At 38.2% G+C, this 22,678-nt stretch overlaps 4 protein-coding genes across 9 annotated transcripts in view; 3 read left to right on the top strand and 1 right to left on the bottom strand.

The window, feature by feature from the left end:
• The first annotated feature begins 1,297 nt into the window (after nt 1-1,297).
• LOC149731888 (uncharacterized) lies at nt 1,298-8,673 on the top strand. The gene is made up of 20 exons (XM_089885347.1): nt 1,298-1,458; nt 1,520-1,683; nt 1,842-1,969; nt 2,422-2,554; nt 3,123-3,364; nt 3,474-3,614; nt 3,824-3,943; nt 4,109-4,177; nt 4,945-5,016; nt 5,409-5,480; nt 5,732-5,803; nt 5,865-5,936; nt 6,022-6,093; nt 6,473-6,571; nt 6,684-6,801; nt 6,887-7,087; nt 7,156-7,239; nt 7,523-7,660; nt 7,898-8,035; nt 8,299-8,673. Exons 2-20 carry the CDS (start codon nt 1,521-1,523, stop codon nt 8,493-8,495), a joined length of 2,331 nt encoding a protein of 776 aa, XP_089741473.1. The 5' UTR covers nt 1,298-1,458; nt 1,520; the 3' UTR covers nt 8,496-8,673.
• On the bottom strand, nt 8,674-13,355 carry LOC149731887 (hatching enzyme 1.2-like). Of its 2 annotated transcripts, none has more exons than XM_089885371.1 (11): nt 13,195-13,355; nt 12,887-13,036; nt 12,716-12,829; nt 12,178-12,297; nt 11,761-11,927; nt 11,325-11,460; nt 10,884-11,044; nt 10,392-10,608; nt 9,513-10,189; nt 9,144-9,243; nt 8,674-8,984 (listed from the first exon to the last, which is right to left on the bottom strand). In XM_089885371.1, coding segments are annotated over exons 1-9 (1,083 nt in total). In that variant the 5' UTR covers nt 13,211-13,355; the 3' UTR covers nt 8,674-8,984; nt 9,144-9,243; nt 9,513-10,187. The 2 variants fall into 2 exon arrangements, with proteins under 2 accessions (XP_089741497.1, XP_089741496.1); XM_089885370.1 differs by having other exon boundaries at nt 10,404-10,608.
• A 438-nt stretch (nt 13,356-13,793) lies between these two features.
• Nucleotides 13,794-18,039, top strand: LOC149731886 (ankyrin repeat domain-containing protein 45-like). Of its 5 annotated transcripts, none has more exons than XM_089885380.1 (6): nt 13,794-14,224; nt 14,620-14,789; nt 15,190-15,357; nt 16,132-16,229; nt 16,590-16,728; nt 17,087-17,482. In XM_089885380.1, the coding sequence occupies exons 1-6, from the start codon at nt 14,112-14,114 to the stop codon at nt 17,110-17,112; spliced, it is 714 nt and encodes a 237-aa protein (XP_089741506.1). In that variant the 5' UTR covers nt 13,794-14,111; the 3' UTR covers nt 17,113-17,482. The 5 variants fall into 5 exon arrangements, with proteins under 5 accessions (XP_089741506.1, XP_089741507.1, XP_089741508.1 ...); XM_089885381.1 differs by lacking the exon at nt 17,087-17,482 and adding an exon at nt 16,797-16,825 and having other exon boundaries at nt 13,795-14,224; XM_089885382.1 differs by lacking the exon at nt 17,087-17,482 and adding an exon at nt 16,855-17,072 and having other exon boundaries at nt 13,796-14,224.
• Nucleotides 18,040-20,594: 2,555 nt separating this feature from the next.
• The window catches only part of LOC149731881 (organic solute transporter subunit alpha-like), a 42,485-nt gene continuing 40,401 nt past the window's right edge, over nt 20,595-22,678 (top strand). Inside the window, exon 1 of the mRNA XM_089885373.1 lies at nt 20,595-22,524. The gene's annotated coding sequence lies outside the window, so the exon portion shown is untranslated. The remainder of the gene's footprint in view (nt 22,525-22,678) is intronic.

Raw genomic sequence — 22,678 nt, 5'->3', positions numbered from 1 at the left:
AGAAAATGATGTAAGAGACATAAAAGTTAAATCCGACACGAGTTTTGTTATACAAGAGTTATAACGTCCAAAACAGCTTCTATATTATATATTTTGAATGTAAAATCAAAATTAATTAATGCCTTTGGAAAATTAAGCATTTACAAAACTAGTTATAGGTGGATTAAATGCAACAAAAAGTTGTTTGTCGGACTGACAACTTCGATAACCCGATCTCGACCCGTGTAACTCGCTGTTCGCACACTTGTGACATTTAAAGAAGATACCGCAGCCGAGAAGTAATAAACGGTTTTCACTTGATTTAAAATTTGTTTGCTTCAGCGCACGCCAAAGGCGATAACGTGACGTACATGGTACCGAGTTTCCTTGAATGCCATTTTTTTGCAAGCTGTCCACAAATGTAATAAACAATTATAAAGCTTCGGTTAATTATGGAGCCTTACATAGAATCCCTTAAATTGATGTATAACCAGTTTAGCAATTAACCTGGTTCGACAACGATTGCCGCGATTCTTCAGCTTAATTTGTGGTGAATAACCAAAGGACTCGACTGCGTGTAACAAGCCCGACAGCTCATAGACGCCGTATAAGGACAAGCTTAGTTGAGCTCAGCAATAGAAGTGGATTAACCGGTTTTATGACTCATTGCTGCTAATCCTCAAATATCAGTTTAGTGTAATTTGAACATCAGTTTTGCTTAAACACTAAATCACGCGTTTTGCACGAAGAAGCGATTACTGTTATTCCGGTTCCAAAAATCAACTTTCGGTGTTATGTAGAAATGCCTTTAGTTTTAATCGTTTAATAGTGGAAAAACATGGAACACCTTTAGCACATAATATCCAAATATTCCAATCGTGTTTTAAACAATCAACAACGGTCTATGGGAGTCGTGAGGATACGGTTTTATAATTCTTTGAATGTCCATTATTTACTACCAATTGGGATAAAAACTATTTTGAAAAAGTGTCCCATCTTCTCCCACCTTATTATATATATTGCATAAAAAATGTCAAAAAATACGCGCAATATGCAAACAAAATTATAGCATGTGATAGTTTTTGTAGTCACGTGATCGCCTGATTTCGAAACAACACATATTGTTTTCGAACAGCAACAGCACCGATACGACATCCAATGCACGGTTTAGTTTTTCCGCGAAATATAAGTTGGACTTGCGGCGGAGGCTCCAGGGCAAATTAGGAAAACCAAAGTTACAGGATAATCACCTCGCCTTCACACGAAACTTCTTCCCAGCCTTGTTATAAACGCGCCCAACTCCAATCGTTATCAGAAAGTTCTGGGGTAACGCAGCAGTCGCAGACAGAATTAAATTAGTTGGTCTCGTATTTTGACCATAGGTTCATAAAGGTGCAATTTACCAGCCCTTTCTATTACAGGCGTAAGCGTAGTTGACTATTTCGACTTACTCCGTCACATCCTGTCACAACCAACAAGGTATAAATACACGTATACATAAACTATTTATATGGTTGTCTTATTATCCCCTCTTTTACAGAATGCAATTTTCTGCCATTTTGTTGGTCTTTGCTGCGGTAGCAACCATTCAGGTCGCAGCACAAGACCGCTGCAAGAGATCTATCCAGATTTGCAGAAGCTTCGACCCAGATACCGGCGAAAGTACCAACGTTGAATATGATCACTGCATACAATACTGCTGTGGTAAGATGAATTGTACTGAGACACCCCATGGCGCCAAGACTAAGCCCGAAGAATTGGCCATTTGCACAATTTTTGGGGACATACCTAATACTCTAAATATGAAATATTTTTTCTGTATTGATTTTTTAGATTTTATCTGTCTTAAAATTTTATCACAGGTGGAACAGTCTACAATAGAGACCTGAACATGGTTTGCTGTGGAAACAAAGTAGTGGGAGTCCCACAAAATACAGAAACACAAGTGTGCTGTGGCTACAACAACCAATTTGTGGTGCATGACAAAACGGTAAAAAAAAGAAACGAAAATCTTATCCTTTTTGTAAACTGCAGATTACTATAAAATAAGATAAGACTAGCGACCACAGCCTTTTTTCTTTCAAAAACTTTAAACATGTTTTCAACTGAAAGCGTGTTTTGAGAACTGTTGCTTTGTCGCTGTAAAGGAGGGGAAATATGGGACACATTTTTATTCTATTTTCTTGTCACATTTAGTAGTAATTAAAAAAAAATCATATAATTATAAAACCGTATCCTCACGACTCCCATAGACCGTTGTTAGTTGTTTAAAACTCGATCAGAATATTTGGATATCTACTAAATGTGTCCCATCCTCCCCCAACCTACTATATATCCTGTCTTTTTGTTAGAAATATTTTTTGGGGTATTCGCTACCGTATAATCGAAAAGCGAAATAAAGTTATTTTTATTATTTTATAATTTATTTGCTTATAATTCTAGGGTGGTGACCTCTGCTGCGGTTTAGCAGTTTTTAACAACACAAATAGTGACTTGGCGTGCTGCAACCCGAATGACGAAACCGTGATTAATATTTTTACTGAGATGTGCTGTAATGGAGTGGTTTCTTTCGCAGGTAATGTATAATATAATAACGGCACGTTCTTTCTATTATTTATTTATAAGGTCTTTGTCATACACCCGAGATTTAGGCCAGATTGGGCCCATTACCCCAACAGCCCGGAAAGCCAATTTAAGTCTTTCATGCGACAAGTGTCACGGCACCGCATCGCACTCAGAAACATTTTTCCGCACCATTTTCATCCTTGCTTGCTTCCTATAGTTACCATACTTTTCAACTTTTGTGTAGGATTTTTGCTTTCATATGGCTTATAAGTTTTAGAACCCATTAGTGACTGCTGGGTTGTAACAATGCCCGTTAAGTGTCTTACCCCAGGACACATACCAGTATGTGTATAGCGTCGAGCATCGAACCGGCGACACTTCGGTTACGATGCAGAGACGCCTAAAGGTGGCTGTACACAGTATCCGGAATTCGTCCGTTTTGTCCGTTTTGACCGGATTTTGCTGTCGCATGCGGAATTGGACACGGGTTCGCAAGCGAAATGCCGGATACTGTGTACAGCCACTTTAAACCACGGAGCCATGGCGCCGAATTGCATCTCAGCATTATTTTTTTATAGGAGACACCGCTTATACGGCTTGCTGTGGCGACGTTTCCTATGATCGTCGCGTCGCTTCATGCCCATGCCAAAATGGTGTAGTATCACTTATTCCGGACGTATACGCTGATTGCTGCTATTCCGCCGACCACACTGTTCAAACTCCGTATAACAAAGTAAACGAATCGTGTTGCGATGGGGTCAATTACGTCACCGCCTCTCAGTTTTGCTGTGGCAACGAAATTGGCGAGTCCGCTACCCAGGTGATATATACTACGACATATTCTTTATTTACACCGCTGTTTTTGTTGCACTTTCAATACAAAAAGCTAACAACATTTTAAAAATGCCAATATCAATATCTATTTACAGGCCTGCTGTGGAGACGTAATTACCGACGCTGTTGGTAGTGTCAGCACTGGAGGCCTCGCATGCTGTGTCGCTTCAGATGGATCCGTGGCAGCGTACTCACCTGATAGCCAACTTTGCTGCGGAGGTGTTGTCTCTGACAGCGTAAGTTAAATCGTCCGCGAGATCGCAAAGAAAATCATCAACAAACTAACATACAACATAGTGACTCGTAGGCGGGCACAAGGTGTATGAAACAGAACATGAGTTATAACGATTGCCGTTGCAGCGCCATGCGAACAAAATTACCAAATCAATCAGCAGCTGAACCAAAGTCGTAAAACGTGAAGTATTTACATTTTTTCATTACACAGTCACCCGAGCTTTACTTCTGCTGTGAGGACGAAGTATTCCCTAAAGATCAAGGTGATGCTTGTTGCGGTGGTGTCGTGTACAACAGTTCGTTGGCCATCTGCTGTGGAACAACTGTTACAGTAAGTATATTATAAACAAATAGATAAATACTATAATAATATTACAAGTAAAACGCTATGATTTGAAACAACAAGATGCCAGTATGTTGCAGTTAGTACGCTATAATTTTGTTCTAAAACACCATGAATATGCTAAACTGACTTTATCCACGTATGCGTTCACAGACAGGCAATGAATGCTGTGGTGAAGAGGGCGTCAACGATGGCGAAGTCTGTTGCAATGACATCGTTTCTGTAAGTGACTTTCCTATAGATGTTATACAGCTTGCATGAAAACACGCCAATTCGCGTATATTATATTTACACCTAAAACAACGGACTGTTTGTTGTATAGTAGGATAGGGGAAGATGGGACACCTTTAGTGCAAAATATCCAGATATTCTGATCGTGTTTAAACAATTAACAACGATCTTTGAGAGCCATTAGGATACAGTTTTAATATTTTTTCGATGTTCTTTATGTACTACCAAAGGGGCAACAAAATAAAAAGGATGTCCCATCTTCCCCCCTCACCACCACTACTGTATACAACACAGTTAAGCTGTAAAATCTGTGCAAAAATTACTCAATTTATCGGCAAGTATACAGACGATTCACTAGAAATAGCTAAAGACCCCAAAAACATAGTAAACTTGTAACTGACTCGCCTATATAAATATACTGGAGATGAATGTTGTGGAGATACTGTTACGCCAGTCGCGAAGTCTGCTGCAATGGTGTCGCCTCTGTTAGTTATTTTCCACATAGCTTCAACGCCCCCCATAATAACATGCTAGTTTAATGATCGCACTTATAGAGTTACAAAATCAGCAATACAGTAATATGCATTAAAAAAAATATCACTAAATACACTGACAAATCGAGCCAAACAAGCGCAAATTGTTATAATAAATTACCTTTTCATAGCGGTTCGACCAATACAAACTGTACATGCATGTTAGGGTAAACGTAAACAGTTATAATGTACAAAGCGCCCAGTAATCGTTTGAATTTAAAACAGGTTGGAGACATGTGCTGTGGAGATGTTGGCTACGTCAGCGAAGGAAATGTCTGCTGTGGGGATAACGTACAGGTGGTTAACTCGTGTTAATACATTTCTTTATTTGCGCAAATACAAGCTAACCGCATAAAACTGAACACATAGAATCTAGAACTGCGGGATAAGGTTCCGTTGGCCCATTATACCACATATTTGCTAATTATATAACTTTTATTTTTTGTTAATTTTTTCGGTCACTTTAAAAAAGCGGAACTATAAATGAGATGAAAACATGAACCTTCCTGAAAAATTCCTCCCACAAAAAAAACAACAAAGTAACATATACTTGGTAACTTAAAAGCTAGCTCGAGGTGTATGAAACAGAACACTCGTGTTTAACGACTGTCGTTTCTCGGCCACGCGAAGATAAAGTAAGATGTTACGAAAATCTTACTTAAACCCAGCAAATATATTTTTTCTTTCAGATCGGAAACGCTTGTTGTGGCGATATAGGTTTCGACAGCAATGGTTTTGTTTGTTGCAATGGGTCAATTTCTGTAAGTGACCATTAAATTTAAGATTGTAACGGTATGGTACTATGGGGGGGAATGGGACATCTTTAGCACATAATATTCAAAAATCCTGATCGTATTTTAAACAATTATCAACGATCTATGGAAGTCGGTAGGATATGGTTCTATAATTCTCTAAATGTTTCTCGTTTTCTTTCAAATGTTTCGAGAAAAAGGAATAAAAAAGTGACTCATCTACCCCACCCTACTATATTACTTTTGTAACTTTATAACAGGCGGGAGATGCTTGCTGTGGTAATGTCGGATTCGTAAGCGATGGATTGGTCTGTTGCAATGATATCGTTGTGGTAAGTAATCGCTTGTAAAATGTTAACCGCTGTAAATTAATTTACTTGTTTGTAAATATAGCCTGGGAATTTCTGCTGCGGTGTTATCCCTTATTCCGGAGTTGGAGAAGTTTGCTGTTATGATGTCATTTATGTAAGTTGTCATTTATTGTTATGTATTTATTTATTAAGTAGTTTATTACTATAAAATAATCAATTGACAAAACCTGATGTTTCAGGCCGGCGATATGTGCTGTAACGATACCGGTTACTTCCAAGCCGATGATATTTGTTGTGGGGGAGTTGTCGGGGTAAGTGTATACACTTCATGTAAAGTAGGGTGGGGCAAGATGGGACACCTTTTCATTCTGTTTTACTCGTCCCGTTTGGTAGTAAAACAAAGAACTTCAAAGAAATATAAAACTGTATTCTAACGACTCACATGGCCTGCTGTTAAAAGGTGTTCCGTTCAATCCTACCCTGCTATACAACTTTAATTGATGAAGCTTTAAATAACTTACTGCCGTTATCAAACTAGTTTCAATACAAACTTGATAACCCATATGTTAAAGCCAATTTTCATCTAAAACGTTTTGGTTTAAAAACTGAAGCCATTTTTGGTAAATTCAGAAGTTAAAATTTACTTTGTATTAAAAATCCTTGTTTTGTGAAACTAAAACTTTATCAAAGGGGAACGGCATGAGGAACCCGTCTTGCTGCGTTGACGAAATTTATGATTCTTACCTCAGAACTTGCTGCGGAGCCACCGTATTTGAAAACCCTATTTTAGTAAGTATACCTGAATCTGACTGTAGTTTGCTTAAACTTGCAAAAACTCACCGTCAAAACTGAATTTAATGTTTTTTTTTAGCGCAGTTAGTCAGTTTTATTTTCTCTACAGTCAAACGGAAACGTCTCTCACCACACCAGATGCTGCGGCGACTTTTCCAACGATGTCACTCTCATCCCTTACGATTATGACACGAACGCATGTTGCGAGGGAGAAATTGTTCCATTGGGTACGAAATCTATTTGTTAATTTTACACCGTTATGTGCCATAGCCTACCACTAGTGTGGTATATCGAAATTGTGTTTTTACACAGGTGATGTCCCTGCTGAGGTGGCCGGGTGCTGCGCAAATCAAGTTATGAACGTCATGACCCACCTGTGTTGTGGCGGGACCGTGCTAAGTTTGACATCTGTGGACGAGTCTTGCTGTAATGACGTGGTTATGAATAACGATCAATCGCTTTGCTGTGAAGGAGAAGTCTCAGACAAACCTGCGGATGATGCATTCTGTTGCGGTACGCTGTGATGGCTTTATCTTATTTAAAAATATTTACCATGATTATTTACCTTCGTCTTTACACAGGTCCGGTTGCCATCAGTAATTCTTCGCAGTTATGTTGCGAAAATGCACCAACAACTAAACCAAGCGAAAATGCTGTATGTTGTGGTAAGATTTAAATATCATTATCATTACATACGTACACATGTTTTGTTTTAACGTAACAGCTATATGCTTGCAAATTCAAATTATGTGAGAACTGTAGTACAAAAATAATAAACAAAATAAATTAGTATCTTGGTCCTAGGATTATACCAATAAAATTAGACACGTACACACTTATAAGTCTGTAACCGCTATACATGCTTTGCTTGCATAATCCGAAAAAGTGAGAACAAGTAAATATGAAAAGGGTTTCCAGTGGCTAAAGGGTAAATTTAATGTTTGGCAGGCGCTGTTGGAATGAACCCAAGCACAGACATTTGCTGTGACGGAGTCGTTACCCCACTCGGTTCTATTGAAGCAGGAGCCGCTATGTGCTGCGATGGGGTGGCTGCCGCTAAACCATCGGACGACTATGTTTGCTGCGGTACGTTGTTTTATTGGCGGATAAGTGTCATATAGCTGGGTATAAATGATGAGAATCCTTTTATTGAATTTTCTCATTTTATTTGGTAGAAAACAAAGAACATTCAAAGAATTATAAAACCGTACTATATCCTATGCTCACGACTGCCATATAAACCGTTGGTAAATGTTTGAAAAACGATCAGGAATTTAGGTTGCCCGTTATCGTGTTTTTATCTATGCTGTATTCTCATTACAGGAGCTAATTCCATGGACAGTAAAACGTCTCTATGCTGCGGAGGAACTCCACAATTTATATTGGGCGTCCCACTTGCCGACCTTCTTTGCTGTGAAGGCACTATACAGCAAAAGAACGGATCTGCTTCAACTTGTTGCGGTACAGCTTCAGTTTTAAAACTTTTTTGGCTTTAGTATTTTTTATATAGAATGGGGTAGTATGGGTTGGGTTTTTATTCTCTTTTCTCGTCCCATTCAGTAGTTAACAACGAACGATTACAGAATCATATATAACTGTACCTTTACCACTCTAAAAGTGCTGGTAGTTCTTCAAATCACGATTGGGAAATGTGTCGTTTAGGTGCTAAAGGTGTCCCATCTTCCCCCACCCTACTGTATTACTCATCCCTTTGCTCTACATAGGTGCCGTAGCATTGAACCCTGAGACACAAATCTGTTGCAACGATGTCGTCTACCAATTGGCTGGTGTTCCTGCTGCAAATGCCTTTTGCTGCGGTGCCGGGTTTATCGACTCCACCGTATACTGGTGTTGTGATGACCAACCATATGAGCGTGCTGCCTACCCATATCCACCCCCAGGGGCATATTGTAGCGTCTAAACCTCCCTTGGTTCCCGCTTTGTTGTCCACGCTTACGGTTAAATTTCGGAATAGTTTGTAACAATACAATCGCATGCTTACAAATTAAACTTTTTGCCTGGCGTCAAATCCTGACATCTATAGGTTTAACTATTGTTTACCTGTTACAAGATGAACTACAATACATTGCGCATGGTGATTTCGTGTTGTTGTTATTTTTATTTATTAGGCAAGCAGTTCTTTTTATTTAAAAAATAGTTAGTTACAAATTTCAGTAAAATTACAACAGCAGGCAGGAAACAAAATCAAGTACTTAAAAAACCAGAATTTGTAGATCTTTACGGGGTATTGGGGCCTACAGGTCCAGCTATTACTACAGGCGCCGCATTTCCATTTAGCAATCGGTGTAACTTTGCAACCGATGTTCGTGTTAATTCCATGCCTGCTCTTCCAAGGTTAGCAAAGCTTTGCTTCAGATGGTACTGCCGCATAAACTCCAATAAATGGTCCCTAAAAAATCAAATCAAATTGATTAAAATTGGGGCAAACCAAATAGTTTATGAAATATCTTAGCACAGGATTTAGAAAACTGTTTAGGAAACATTTTTACAAGTTTCAAAACACAGTTTTAGGAATATTTTAGTTCAAGATGGAAATGTATCTGCTCACTTATACAGCGCAGCTTTTGCAGGTATTTGGCTCGGGTCTATATTGTGAAATGTTCCAGTAATTGTGTCCCACACACCGCGTTTCGCTCTTTCCTTTGGCTCTATAATTATAAACTTTTTGTAATTTCTACATTACTATTTCCAGGCCAGGTTTAGGTTCTGTATATATAGCAGGGTGGAGAAGATGGGAAAACTTTTCATTCTATTTTCTCGTCGCATTTAGTAGTAAACAAAGAAAACGCAAATAAATATAAAACTGTATCCTTACAACTTCCCTAGTCCGTTGTCGACTGTTTAAACCACGATTAAGATATTTGGATATTATGTGCTAAAGGTGTCCCTTCTTTCCACGCCCTATGTTTTTACTTACCACCTTGAAACAAGGGCATGGCCTCGCAATAGGCCAAGAACACGGCTAAAACCGCAACAGAAATTAAAATCTTATTCATCTTGACTTTAACTAACAAACTGCTTAGAAAGAAAAGCGATTTTAGTTACATAGTTCGGATCATTTTAAACAACTGCCAATATAACCATATGCACTGTATAACTTAAGTGGTTTTTGTCCTCTATATAAATAAGTGGCGGCTTCTGTTTTCTTGAATCAGCAACTATTCAGTACAAAGTCCGCATTAAAAGCAGGGCAGTTCTGATAAACACGTTGTTTTGTCGCTCGCTTATTGTTCTCATTTGCACTCAGACGAGAAATCGTGCAATAAATTACCAACCAGCCACGAACCAATATTTACTGACTTTGAGTGTGTACGCAACACAATACTAAATGTCTCGTACTTTTCGCTCAACATTTGTAAGGTACAGATTGCGCAACTTTGCCAAATATTACAATTTAAATAGTTGGTATATTTTGCACGCGATCACGTATAGTGTATGCTATACAGTATAAGATTTTGGGCACTCGTCGTTAAAACATAGACTACCCAGCCAGAACACACTTCGGACACGTCTTGCGGCAAAGGTTGTCGAAATATCTACTTTTACCACAGTTTGATGCCCATAAGTTGCAGAAGGGAAAATGGTCAACGATCTCTGTAAAGTTAGATATCATGAATGAATTTAGCTTATTCATCCTTACGCGGGGCAATGACAGTCGTTATAAAACGGGCGTTCTGTTCCATACACCTCGTGCACGCTTACGAGTTGCCACATAGTATAAGACTACGGGTTGATTTTTGTAATTTTTTTCACATAATTTAAAAGATTAACCCACAAAGTTAATATTCTTATTTACAGCAGGGCTTACGTGTCGCCTCCATCTCGCAAGAGCTGCAGCAGTGCTTCATCATGAATGCGGGTGACAATAAGCATGCGCAAGTGTTCGCCAATTCGGGACAAGCAAATAAATCATCTTTACATTTGTCTGGCATCATGGGCGGCAAAGGCATGAACTCAGGGCAACCATACACGTGGTTAATTTTGTCAATATCTAGCACAGACAGATGAGTGTTCTGCAAAAAATAATGGTTAGCATAGCTGGACTAAAAACGGTTTATGAAAAAATCTCAAAAATTGTATATGGATATAGATGTTAAAATGTGATCTAAAAGTGCCAGCAGAATTTCTAAACACGAAATAGCTTTTCATCGCGTGAAATCACAGTAAATCGCCACAGTAAAACAAAACGACCATGGGGCAATGCATAATATAGTTTTTCCCATTAGAAAAGATCATCAAATGATTACAAATTAAGACTTGTGACAATGGATGCTGTTGATTAACTTACTTGTGTTGGAAGTGGAAAGCCATCCAGCCCTGTAATGGTGGGTTCACCATTGTTGGAGAAGGCAAAGGAATCAAGATGCGTGACCGAGCTTACGTCATACGGGAACTCATTCAATACACCGTCTTCTGAAACCTGCCACTTGTTGAACATGCTTCGTTTTTCTGGTTTCAAACAGAAAAACAAATGGATGAATTCAAGTAACTTGTTTTATCCTTGTGTGGCGAGGTATCGACAGTCTTTATATCACGGGTGTTCTGTTTTATACACCTCGTGCTAGTTTACGAGTTACCACATATGTAACTTTGTGGGTGGTTATTTTAAGCTTTTTTTAATATTTAACAACTTTTGTAAAGCAGGTACACTAATCACTTTGCCACAGTCCTGACGAAGAATTACTAACAAATTCATTTTAAAACTAACATTGCAACAAGTATAGTGTACCAGGTATAATGTTCTCCCATTCAATATTAATATACTGATCTCGATCGGGTCGGTTGTGCTCATGGAGGAAACCGAGTGTATGCATCAACTCGTGCAGAACACCGCCTTTCGTGGAGCACTCTTCACTTAGAATAACCTACGATAGAAAAGTAACTTATACTAATTTATAGTAGTATAGTACCAATAATGATATATAGTATTGTGGAGTAAGATGGGATACGTTAGCTCCTAAAACTCGTATTTGCTGGTTGTGTTTTTAAACAAGCAGCCTAACAACGGTCTTTTAGATTCGCGGGCTTCAGTTATATAATTTGGTAAATATTTTTTTGGGTTTACTACCAAAGGGTAGGAGAAAAGGGAATGAGAACAAGTCCCATGTTACTCGACCCTACAACTATAATAGTTTTAAAGCATTTCTTTATGTCGTAACGCTTACTCCTTGTGCTCCACCAGTCTTCCCAACTGCAGATGAACAGACTTCATCCCATTCAAATTTTATGTAGTGTTCCTTTGAGTCATTGATCTTTCGGGGTAAAAATTGAAGACATGTGTTCTCGTTGATTTCGTCAATGGCTTGCGTAATTGCTTTCTTCTCGGATGAACCTGTTTCCAAAATAAGAAAAATGGTTACAGCATGATAGGTTTAAGATTTGGTATGACTTTCTATACGTCTTTAATCTATGTTTGTACTGCTACTTCAGTTTAAAGTCTGTAAACGGAAAAATATAGATACACTGCGTTTTTCTACCAGATGAACCAGTGAGATAATACATTTTTACCCATAGTGGGACAAAATGTAGAATCAAAGTGCGGCTCATATGGCATTCAAATAACAAAGTGATGATGCATATACTTAGGTATTCAGATGTTTCATATGTTATGACAAATTCTCCGAGCTCATCAGTGTAATCTTTCCACACAACAATGTCGTCAAAGTCTCCGGTAATGTCCATTTCCATATCTCGTGCCCATTCTGTAATTTACATAAGAGTTAACGTAAATCAGAAGTTGTATTCTTGTCAGTCGGTGTCCCTGTGATAAAGTAGGGTGGGTGAAGACGGGACACCTTTTAACATGTAGTGTTCATTATTTTGATCATGTTTAAAATAATCAACAACGGTCTATTGGAGTCGTGATGATCTGTTTTTTATATTTCGTTGAATGTTCTTTTTTTACTAGCAAATGGGACGAGAAAATACAATGAAATAGTTTCCCATCTTCTTCACCCTTATTTATAAACAGTCCTTTTGTGTCGCTCCTTAAATTAAATCAGTGTATTTTCACGTTTACTCCGCTGATAAAAATTGTACATATAAATTTTGGTACAAGTTTGACGGTCAAAATCTACCACCTACGAAAAAAGACAAATTATAGAAACACAAATATTTTACCGATGCACTCGCATGTCTCGCAGCCTTCTCCATCTAATAAGTAGCCGTTAGAGCAAAGTAAACTGTTGTCACATTCTACAGAAGGACATCCGGCGCCCAAATCGTCTTGCGTATCTGTTAAATAATGCATATTATTTTTTTGTACAAGAATAAAGTAAACATCGTTTTTACCATTGCATTTTTCTGCCTCTTCCATCGAAAATGCAACGTTTGTGCCGTTTCTGATTGAAGCGCACAGTTCGGTGTCCGGCATGTTCACTAAGTTTACAACAGGTACTGTCTGAACCAAGTGCACCAACAAAACCATTGCAAACGACAATTCTGCGAACAAAAATACTAGTTATATATCGAACCTTTATAGTTTAGGATAAAAAATCCTATAGAAAAAAATGATTACTTTTTTCTTTAAAACGAAAATTCTGTTTTTTACTTTTTTTTAAGTCCAAGATCTTTTTTTACCAGTTAAATATCAGATTTACCTTTCGTGAAGAGCATTTCGTTGGTGCCTGCTGTTACTAGTTTTTCTAAAATTCGTTTTACCGTAGACTGGTACGAATATGCAGCTTGTAGTCAGAAGTTACCGTTTGAATCTGATACGGGGTCTATGAAATAACAACCTGGTAGGAAGATATGTATATATTCGTGCGTACTTAATCCGATCGCAATCCATTTACTGCATGTCGGTATAACCTATTTAATAGCAGATAATAGGCCAATTAGTGCTTTGTCAGTGTCTAATGACAAAATAGGGTGCGGTAATGTAGTCTGCCGTACTAATATACGCTGCCTAATCGTCGCAATTAGAATGTATAAACCAGAGTCTGTATACAGTAGGATGGGAGAAGATGGGACACTTTTTAACTCTATTTTCTCGTTTCATGTAGTAGTAAACAAAGAACATTCAAAGAAATATGAAACTATGTCCTCATGACTCTCATAGACAGTTGTTAATTGTTTAAAACACGATCAGAATACCTGTATATTATGTGCTAAAGGTGTCCCATCTTCTCCCACCCTACTATATAAACATACGGACTCTGGTATAAACATGTTTATATACGGGACTCTGATGAACGCTGGTCGCACTTAACGCTCATAAAGGAATTTTAGTGAATAAAAACCGATAAAAAACATTATCTTGTTTGGCCTGTACTACTATTAAGTTAAAAATATACACTTACAGCTATAATGCCACAGAGTAGGGTTTATTTTTAGTCTTACCGAAATCGGGGAATAAAAAGTTTGTGTTACATTTTTATGGATCGTAGCAACCGAACGCGTAGGGGAAGTCCCGATAAACATTTACAAAAAAAACATTTCACTTTTTCTTGCTGATGTATTTTTACCATTGCGTTTCGTTAACAAAGTGTTAATTTATTTTGTTGTTTTTTTCAAAATGCCAGCTGAAGAAGGTGAAGAAAGTCCGCGAGAAAGCATTCCCGAAAAGTTTGATGGGGGGAATGTAATAATGCATTGTGTGCTACACGAAGATAAAGAAAGATTTGCAAAGTAGTTTTGTGTTGATAATTTCTGTTTGGACAGTTTCCTGTATTCGATGTCAGTTATAAAGCTTAAAATTAAAGTAATAAGTGGTTGGTATATTACAACTGTTTGTGATTGCTAACAGCATAAAGGTTATGTCGTGGTGAGTTACTTCTTATAGGCTTTAACAAACAGGAACAGCCATGATTTTTGCCAACCTCTTTCCCCTAACGTGTCATAAATGACTCATTTTTTTGTAATTTTTAATTTCTTTACAATACTAAATAAATATGACGTTTGTTATTGTAATCAAGTTAATAAACAAACAATTATTATAGTTTGAAAACATGTATATGATGGTACTTAGACTACACAAGCAGTAAAGTGCTGTGATACAAATTTAAACCTTAAACTACTTTCAGGGTTTTCGATGATGCTGAAAACCCGTATTATGAGTCTGCATCCGTGTTATTAAAACAGCGAAGTGAAGTTGGCAAATCTCCAATAGAAGTTGCTTGTATGTTGGGCAGAGCTGATATACTTAAAGATATTATTAAAAGGGGATGCGATGTCAATGCAGCTAATGGATCAGGTGTGGCAGAAATATTTTTTTTTTATCTTTAGACCCTGAATTTTATTTGTTAAAAACAGTGTACGGATTTTGGTACAATGTAGAAAAAAATACTGCTTTTTGTTAGACCTTTTTTTAGTTTGCTCAAACTCAGTGGTGGCATTACTTAAATACAGTTATGTATGAAACCTTTTTATTAATATATTGAATACTGAATACTTTTACTTCGTTCGTTCGTAAAGACAACTAACAGCGGGGAAAAAGCTGTTTTACGCATGTTTGTTTTACTCACAGCCATCGTGTAACAAGAGTTCTAAATCCTATATGTTAGTGCAACCCTTGTTTCAACCATGTCATCCCAACCACCTTTAATGCTGAGCCTATGCTACTAAATATTGTTATCCAAATAATATTCTATCAGGTTATTGTCCCATCCATTTTGCTGCTGCATGGGGTCATGTCAAATGTTTGGAAGCTTTGGTAGAAAGCGGAGCTTCAGTTGACTGCACAACCAGGCATGGTGAATTGGCAAAGGAGATTGCTTTTCGTTACGACCATAACCACTGTGTCTACTATTTGAACTGGGCAGGTCAGTATATTAGTGTGTATGGCCACCAAAGTATTGAAAATGCAGGGTGGGCAGGGGTGGTTAAACACCCTATACTCTGAATAAAATCTAACTAATTGGTTCCTGATGTTTGCCGATTAATTCAGTTTTGAAAGTTCTAAAATTGTCCTGCTTACCCTGCAAGCCCAGGTTTGGTGCCTAAAATTCTACTTATTTCCTATTCTTAAATTCTTGCTTAAACAGAAACCTATAAGCCTGAGAAACCTGCAAGTAAAGTGAAAGTGAGCAAGAAATAAGAAACAGAGAATTCAGTTCATGGATGTTTAGTTTCCAAACAAGGCAGTTACAACTTCAAGACAGCTAGAAAAAAACTAGTACATGTTGTACGCAAATGAAAGATAGTTACTTTGTTCTAGTTACTGTATCCTCTACTAGTACATATTGTATGCAAATGAAAGATAGGTAGAGTTTCGCAAGTTTATCTGTAGAAAATGAAAAAGGGTAAAGTATAGTGAACTGGTCAAATACGAAATTAATACCTATATAAAAAATCGCATTAACTACAACTGTATTTAAAGTTAATTTCTGCCTCTCTCTAGTAAATGAGATAACATACCCAACCATACAGATGTTTCATTCACTATTTTATTATTTTTTATATATTGTAAAAATGAGATTCGTTTTTTGAGTTATAATTTTTATTCCACTAAAAATTTCTTTAATATGGTTCCTTGTGTTTTTAAGCCAGAGTGTTGCAATATTTAGATATTGTGGTTTCATTATTATCTGCTTTAGCTGCTAAGCTGGCATTGGTGGCGTTTATATCTCATGCTCGGGAACTTATTGCGGATCCCGAGAAATTACAAGGTATAAAACTGACGAAAGAGGAAAAGGTGGGATATTGTTTACATTTTAGCAGATTACATTATACAAAACTATCAACCGTGGCAAGAAAATCCAGTGCTTATGTAACAGTTGGATTTTATCTTATAAACATATAGCCATTTTAGAGGTTCTTTGACCTTTGGTTTTACTGATGCATCCATTAGATATAGTTAATTGCTCAAAAAAAATCTATATCTCATATTATTTGGTGAAACTTATAGCTAATTTGATGTATTTCTGGGAAAAATTGGCTTTGTAGTGCTTGGTATTTGAATTTTATTCATAAAAAATTATGTAAGATTTTGTAAGCTATGCCTGGATATTAATGTTATGACAGGATTAAAATATCTTTGGTTTTAAAACGACAGACCACGGTTCTTGGTTCGTGCAGCGAAAAACAGGAATGGTTGGAGAGTACTACAGATGCGACGGCTGACGATTTTATCGCGAAAAAAACTGAGCTCGAAAAGCAGATCGACGTTATCTTAAACAAAACGATTTCTCCTGGTAAGAAAAATACTTAGCGCACTATTTTCGGTTATCTGATAAAACGTTAATGGACATTCTTTTTGAAGTTAGAACATTTTGAGCCACACTTTTGGTAACCTTTCGTTATCGAGGCTTTCGTTTCAGAGAGTTGAATCGGTACACCACAATTGACTTCCGATTGTACGTCATTATGATTATAGGTTCGGAAACTCGGGGCTGGTGTATATTTGTATACTGTCAAACTAACACCCTAGAACCATGTGGTTGTTTAAACTTTGCCATTACTTTTGGGTTTTATTTTATGCAGAAGCATTTTGCTAAGTCACTGTATTCCGTCACTGGTTGTGTTTTTAAAACAAACAGTCTGTCCATTTAGGAGAATATGGCCGTCGGCGTGCATGAGCTCGATTAGCTTATTGGGCTTGAAATTGCGTCGCGATTTCCCAGATTCATATCAAGTAATTCTGTGTAAGAAACTACAATACAAACGGCACGTGCGCCCAAAATGGTGGTCACGTTCACCGTGCCCGCTAATTCGGTACATGACACACGCTGTTGGAGTATTCCAGCGAGTCACCGCAAACAACCGAGCTCTTATTGAGTTTCCCGGAACAACCGAGGCATTCTGGTTCAATCCTGCTTCTCTCGTTTTGTTCGTGATCGTCGTAGCCACGTTCTGCATGTAGCCGTAATAAAAACTCAATTTTCCGGCATGAGTTGATAAGATAAATTAGCGCGCAAGCTTTTTAGCAATTAAACAACCATGTTAATCAAATTTAGCACCGACTACGGAGAACGGGAAGAAGTGATCTTCCAATTTCTTAAAACTACACAAAGTCGATAAAAGTTCTACCGCTGGTTGGCGCTGTGCATCAACATCCTTTCATTTGTCATTTATGTTGATTTAACGTGTGATTCCGATTTAAATTTTTCATTTTTTGTACCAATTCTGATAGTGTTAATTTTACCTATTAATACCACTTAACGTGTTTCTTTTTATCACTTGTGTTTTCGATCTTAAAAATCTTCTTCCTCGTACTTATAGTACGTAAACCCACGTAATACTAATGAGTCAGCATGGTCCTTAGAACTGTCTTTACTTTCCAGGTTTTCGTTTCAATTCCTGTAGCTTACGTATGTAGTTATATCTCTAGCTTTACAAAATGGCTTCAAATTGTTCAAGAAATTTCCCTGTGGTTAAAATATCTATTATGAACTCATTTGCACCGATCAACAGAACTTTTCAATCCGTTTGAAATTTTTGCCAACCTTTAACTACGATTTACTGTGCCGTTACGGTTTAGTGTTTAATAAAAGATAATTTCGAAATCTTGATAATTGGCTATCAGATCGTTTCGGATATAACGAATACGATACCGATGCAAAAGAAATGTTGCATAAATAGAACCAACAAGTTTGCTTGCAGTTGGTTCGGAATCGGTAAGATAAAATTGTCGTATACGGTCTCGGCAGTCCTATCAGATTATGGTTTTCGTCGAACTTGTTAAATGAATCGTTTTCGGTAAATAATGTCGTTTAAATGAGCGCGCGGTGCTTGTAATATTTTCTTCAATTTATTTTGGGCGAGTCGTCTTCGCCTGGTTTTGTTGCCAGGTTTTAGATTGCGATAACGGGTACATCGTTTTTGTCTGATAGTCGTGCCAGTGATTCTATAGGCGGCCATTGGTCGAACGGGTCCTATCACGTGCTACATTTTCATTACAGCACTACGAGTGCATTCCTCCGTTCGATACGGTGGGTTAGAAAGTGGACTCGGTGTCTATTGCCTGCTGTGTCATTGGCGCTCCAACGTGTCGCAGCGACGACATTAAACAAACGGTTTTGTTTGCAAACAAATCAATAGACGTGACGGCTCAGGATTACTGACGTAGTGGATTGTAAACTAGATAAGGGAAGCTGGAATTCCTAACAAGAGATAAGCCAGAGCTATGTAAATTAAAACCACACAATTGATTGTAAACCTAACGGCCTTCTTGTTGTAACAAAAAACATAAAACGACCTCGCAAAGGGTTGAAGTATGTTTATAGTGGGCTTGTAGGCTCCAAACCCTACCCATCCCTAGTCTATTCAAGTCGAATATTTCACCTTGCTATAAAGTCACGAGAAAATGACGTATCAGAGTTTAAATCTGTTCGAAAATTTTTTCACCTCGCGGGTGTTGTGGGTTTTCAATTGTCGTTTACACACGCAAAACGAGACAAGGAAATCGTGATTCCCTTTATTTGTGATTTCGTCCATCATCGTTCGGGGCTTGAACACCTGTTTGAGGCAGCAGTTTGGGATTGTCGCCGTGTAAGAGACGCTAACTTGGGATTAGGGCGGACTTGGCTGTAAATAAACTCTGGGTTGGCACGTAACGGGTTTACATCTTGTGGTATGCATGTTATGAACGCCTTGGGTGCACATGGTAATTAACATTGTGATCGCCTGGCAGATCCTTAAGCAAGTTAGTTTAACGAGTTAGTAATTTGAACATACTTGGTGTCTAATTCATTTGCTAAATGAATGGTTTCGTAATCGCTGTCTTTTAAGCCAGGCTTAAAGTGATCGTCATCACGCTTTCAACTTTCAGACGAAATCTTTAAATGACACCATTTCATTTAGTGTTTAATCTTGCGGTTCGTTACGGGCGGGCAAAGCGACCGTAATTACAGCATTACGAATCCAATTGAATCGAGCGCCCACACATGTAAACACAATTATTCAGTAGCTGGAAACATTCGATTTCTCTTTTCCATAAAGATCAGCAGATGTCGCTGTAATATAATAACTACCACGTCTAACATTGCGCGATACTTTGAACTGTTCAAGGAAAAGTAAACAGCACATTATCGCTGAAGAAACATTGCGCAAGAACCACAATGTCCCGGCACGACGTGCAAGAATCTGGCCTAATCCCTCTGTAAATGAAATCGGAGGTCGCGAATCTGATGTCCGTATGTTGACATTTTCCTCATAGAATGTGATTGTGATCGCACGCGGTCGATGTGGGCAGCTGCCATTTCGGGGAACTCTCTGCCATGAGTGACTCAGCTGGAACCTCAATAATATCTTCGTTCGTAAACATAGGGTTTCTATGACATGGAATGTCAAGTCAAGGTCGCTTTGGGGTGCAAGTAATTGGTTTTCGCTTTAATATTAGCGTAGTTTCGTAAACCACGGGTTTTGTCCCATACTATGGCTATGTGAAAAGTTGAGCTAGCGGCAATAACTTGAAGCAAAACAAGAGAGCACCGCAGCATGCATACGCGAATGTGAAGATACTCCAACGGAAATTCGCCAAGCCTGTGTGCTTTAGTTGCCCTTTTCGAAACCGCTGTTTTGATAAGGTGTGATACCACAGCTTTGCAACAGGACATGACCCCGGTTCGATTGCTTGTCTTCAAACCAATGACGCACATAAGCGACAATTAGCACGTTGGAGCAAATAAACCGAGACTGTTCACACCGCTGGCTGAAAACTCGATCAGCATATTGACAAGTCCTTAACAAACCGGTCTGATCAAACCGTCATATAACCCCCCATGTGTACCGCGTTGATCTGATCTATACGAACAAGGAAATCAGACAAGCAAAGCGGTTTATTTATATTGCGTAAGTTTATAGATCGGCGCCTAAAATAATCTTATTGCTCAATTTTCTCGACATCTTCCGATCGCCCGAAAGCCTCACGATCTGTAATATTATTCTACTGGCCCGCAAGGTATTTAGCTTGAGTGTATGTCTTTAGGGATTTAAACTCATTTCGTTCACGCGTCCTTATCCCCGAAAGGTCAAAATAAATTTAGGCTTATCGCATCTTTTAAAATTCGTTTACATGGGGGGGGGGGGGGCGTTATATATTAAAGATTAGATTCGTATAAAGATGCGCCAAAGAAGATATACAGCTATGCTAAATCGTTGCCACAATAAACCACGACTTCGGGAAAATTAATAATGAAAGAAAATTAAACCACCGGGTCGAACCTCTAAGCTGTAATGCTGGTATTTCTAATATCCAGCGGTACCTGCTTAGGCAATTAATTTTAGCGACCATTTTTGTTCCTTTTACAAAACGATGCTGTGGGTGTAGGTTATTGTAATTAGCTAGCGTTGCAGCAGCGTTCCTGCGGTTACTACCGGTACGCGAATGACAAGCCGAGTTTTATTAGTGCGGCTTGTTTTAATTTAACGCTAAGCTGGTACGGGAGAGTTTAATCTATACGAGGTGATGGTATTATCTCAAAGCAAGTTTATCTTAAATTTGCCATTTGTTTCCATAACATTCGCTCGCCAGAAAACGCTATCTTCTCCTGCGCGTTTCGTATCGGTGGTATTCCAGTTAAGGAGAACAGTCAACCTACGACAGAGGATTACATGCAAGCAGGGTACGGAACACTGGAGTCAGAAGGCCGCAGTTCTCATGGCCGGCTATTTTGGTGTCCTTTAGTATTTGGTGTCAAAATGGCAATCTCTGCTCGAAAAACATGCAGCCGGTGTCGTACATGTTTGACCTTCTTTCGCACACGCATGTTTTAATCCAATATAGACACGCACGGCGTCAGTGCGAAGTATATGTGCGTCATCAAACGTTTGACCTAATATTGGATAAATAAATATGTCGCTGCAATTTCACGTTTTAGTTCACCTATATTAATCTATTTTTATTCTCCGGTAATTTGCCGAACACTACATCTATTTACTCGCAGAGATTACGCCATATTCGGTGAGTTATATTCCCAACAAGTTAAAATTCTATTGGCTTTATTTTTTATGGTCACGCATTCACTTGTTCTGTGGGGTAAAGATAGGATACCGTTCGCACCTGAATCCCATACTAACTCATCTTGTTTTAAACAAGTATAAGAACACTCTTTTAGAGTCTTTTAAAGTCGGTTATATAATTATTTAACCTATTTTTACTACCAAATATCCCATCTTACCCCACCCTACTATACTACCAACTAGTTTCTATTTTCCTATGTGTTTTATGAAACAGAATAATATTAAACTATATCTTGTCGTTTATTTTCTAATTGTTACGACATCATTATACCACTGTACTATTATACAGTAGATACTGCACGCATAGGTATTTATAAATATATGGTTTGTGGAATCTTTTACGTTTATAAACGTTAAGAAATGTTTGTGCTAGTCGCATTTTTAACATTAGACTGCATATTTCACACAAGGCGTAACGGTGAGCGTACAAACCGATTCACCGTCCAAACGAGTGGTAATAATTGCTTGTATGCCCTTAGCACAAACAAGCAAAACAGGCGTAGATTTCCTAAATAACTTATCCGTTTCGAACTCAGCACAGTGCGTTGGCGGCAGCTGATTGTGTCACGTAAAGTATAGGATTTAGCTTCGCATTCTGTTAGAAGGTGGCCAAGATAGAGCGATTGCTGTTTAGTTTTGGGCTTACTGCAAAACTTTGGAAAGTTTTCTGTTTACTCTCGATTTGATTCGATCTTTTATCTTTAATAGAATGTTTATACCGAACTGCACCATGAATCTGAAAACTCAATTATTCTGATTACGATAAGCCAATGCGGTAAGCAAACCAGCAAAGGCAACAAACAAGCTGTCACTCTTAACTCACAAGGGATTGTCTTGCGCAGGTCAGTCAGCTATTATTAGAACTTCTGCTTGCTAAGTTTATTTGTGTTTAAAAGCAACGCTTCGAACCAGCAGTTAGCACTTGACCCAGCGTTCATAGGCAGCTATTTTTTCCAAGAAACTGTAAGTGCTGACTAGATACTGAAATTCCCCACCTTTAACCGAGTGGTTCGTACAGTCCAAAGCAGGTACAGAAAAAATCGCTGTGTCATTGTTTTGTCATGATTGCTGGGCCTATATGATTATTTACTCGTATAAATATTGCTGTATCATTCTATACCAGTTAAATCTGTTGCATAACGCATGTATAAATCTACATATTCAGTGACTAGCGGACAGCGG

The sequence above is a fragment of the Ciona robusta genome, chromosome 9 (genome assembly GCF_009617815.1).
Source record: "Ciona robusta chromosome 9, ASM961781v2".
NCBI lineage: Eukaryota > Metazoa > Chordata > Ascidiacea > Phlebobranchia > Cionidae > Ciona > Ciona robusta.
Note: the sequence above shows the minus strand (reverse complement) of the source record. Positions and strands in the feature narration are given on the sequence as shown.

Coding starts and splice junctions, on each gene's coding strand:
- LOC149731886 (XM_089885379.1), top strand. CDS start 14,112: ATGCCAGCTGAAGAAGGTGAAGAAAGTCCGCGAGAAAGCATTCCCGAA. Junction 14,790..15,189: donor CAATGCAGCTAATGGATCAG/GTGTGGCAGAAA, acceptor ATATTCTATCAG/GTTATTGTCCCATCCATTTT. Junction 15,358..16,131: donor CTACTATTTGAACTGGGCAG/GTCAGTATATTA, acceptor TATCTGCTTTAG/CTGCTAAGCTGGCATTGGTG.
- LOC149731888 (XM_089885347.1), top strand. CDS start 1,521: ATGCAATTTTCTGCCATTTTGTTGGTCTTTGCTGCGGTAGCAACCATT. Junction 7,088..7,155: donor GGATGATGCATTCTGTTGCG/GTACGCTGTGAT, acceptor GTCTTTACACAG/GTCCGGTTGCCATCAGTAAT. Junction 7,240..7,522: donor CGAAAATGCTGTATGTTGTG/GTAAGATTTAAA, acceptor AATGTTTGGCAG/GCGCTGTTGGAATGAACCCA.
- LOC149731887 (XM_089885370.1), bottom strand. Junction 12,830..12,886: donor AGAGGCAGAAAAATGCAATG/GTAAAAACGATG, acceptor ATTATTTAACAG/ATACGCAAGACGATTTGGGC. Junction 11,461..11,760: donor AGACTGGTGGAGCACAAGGA/GTAAGCGTTACG, acceptor TTTCTATCGTAG/GTTATTCTAAGTGAAGAGTG.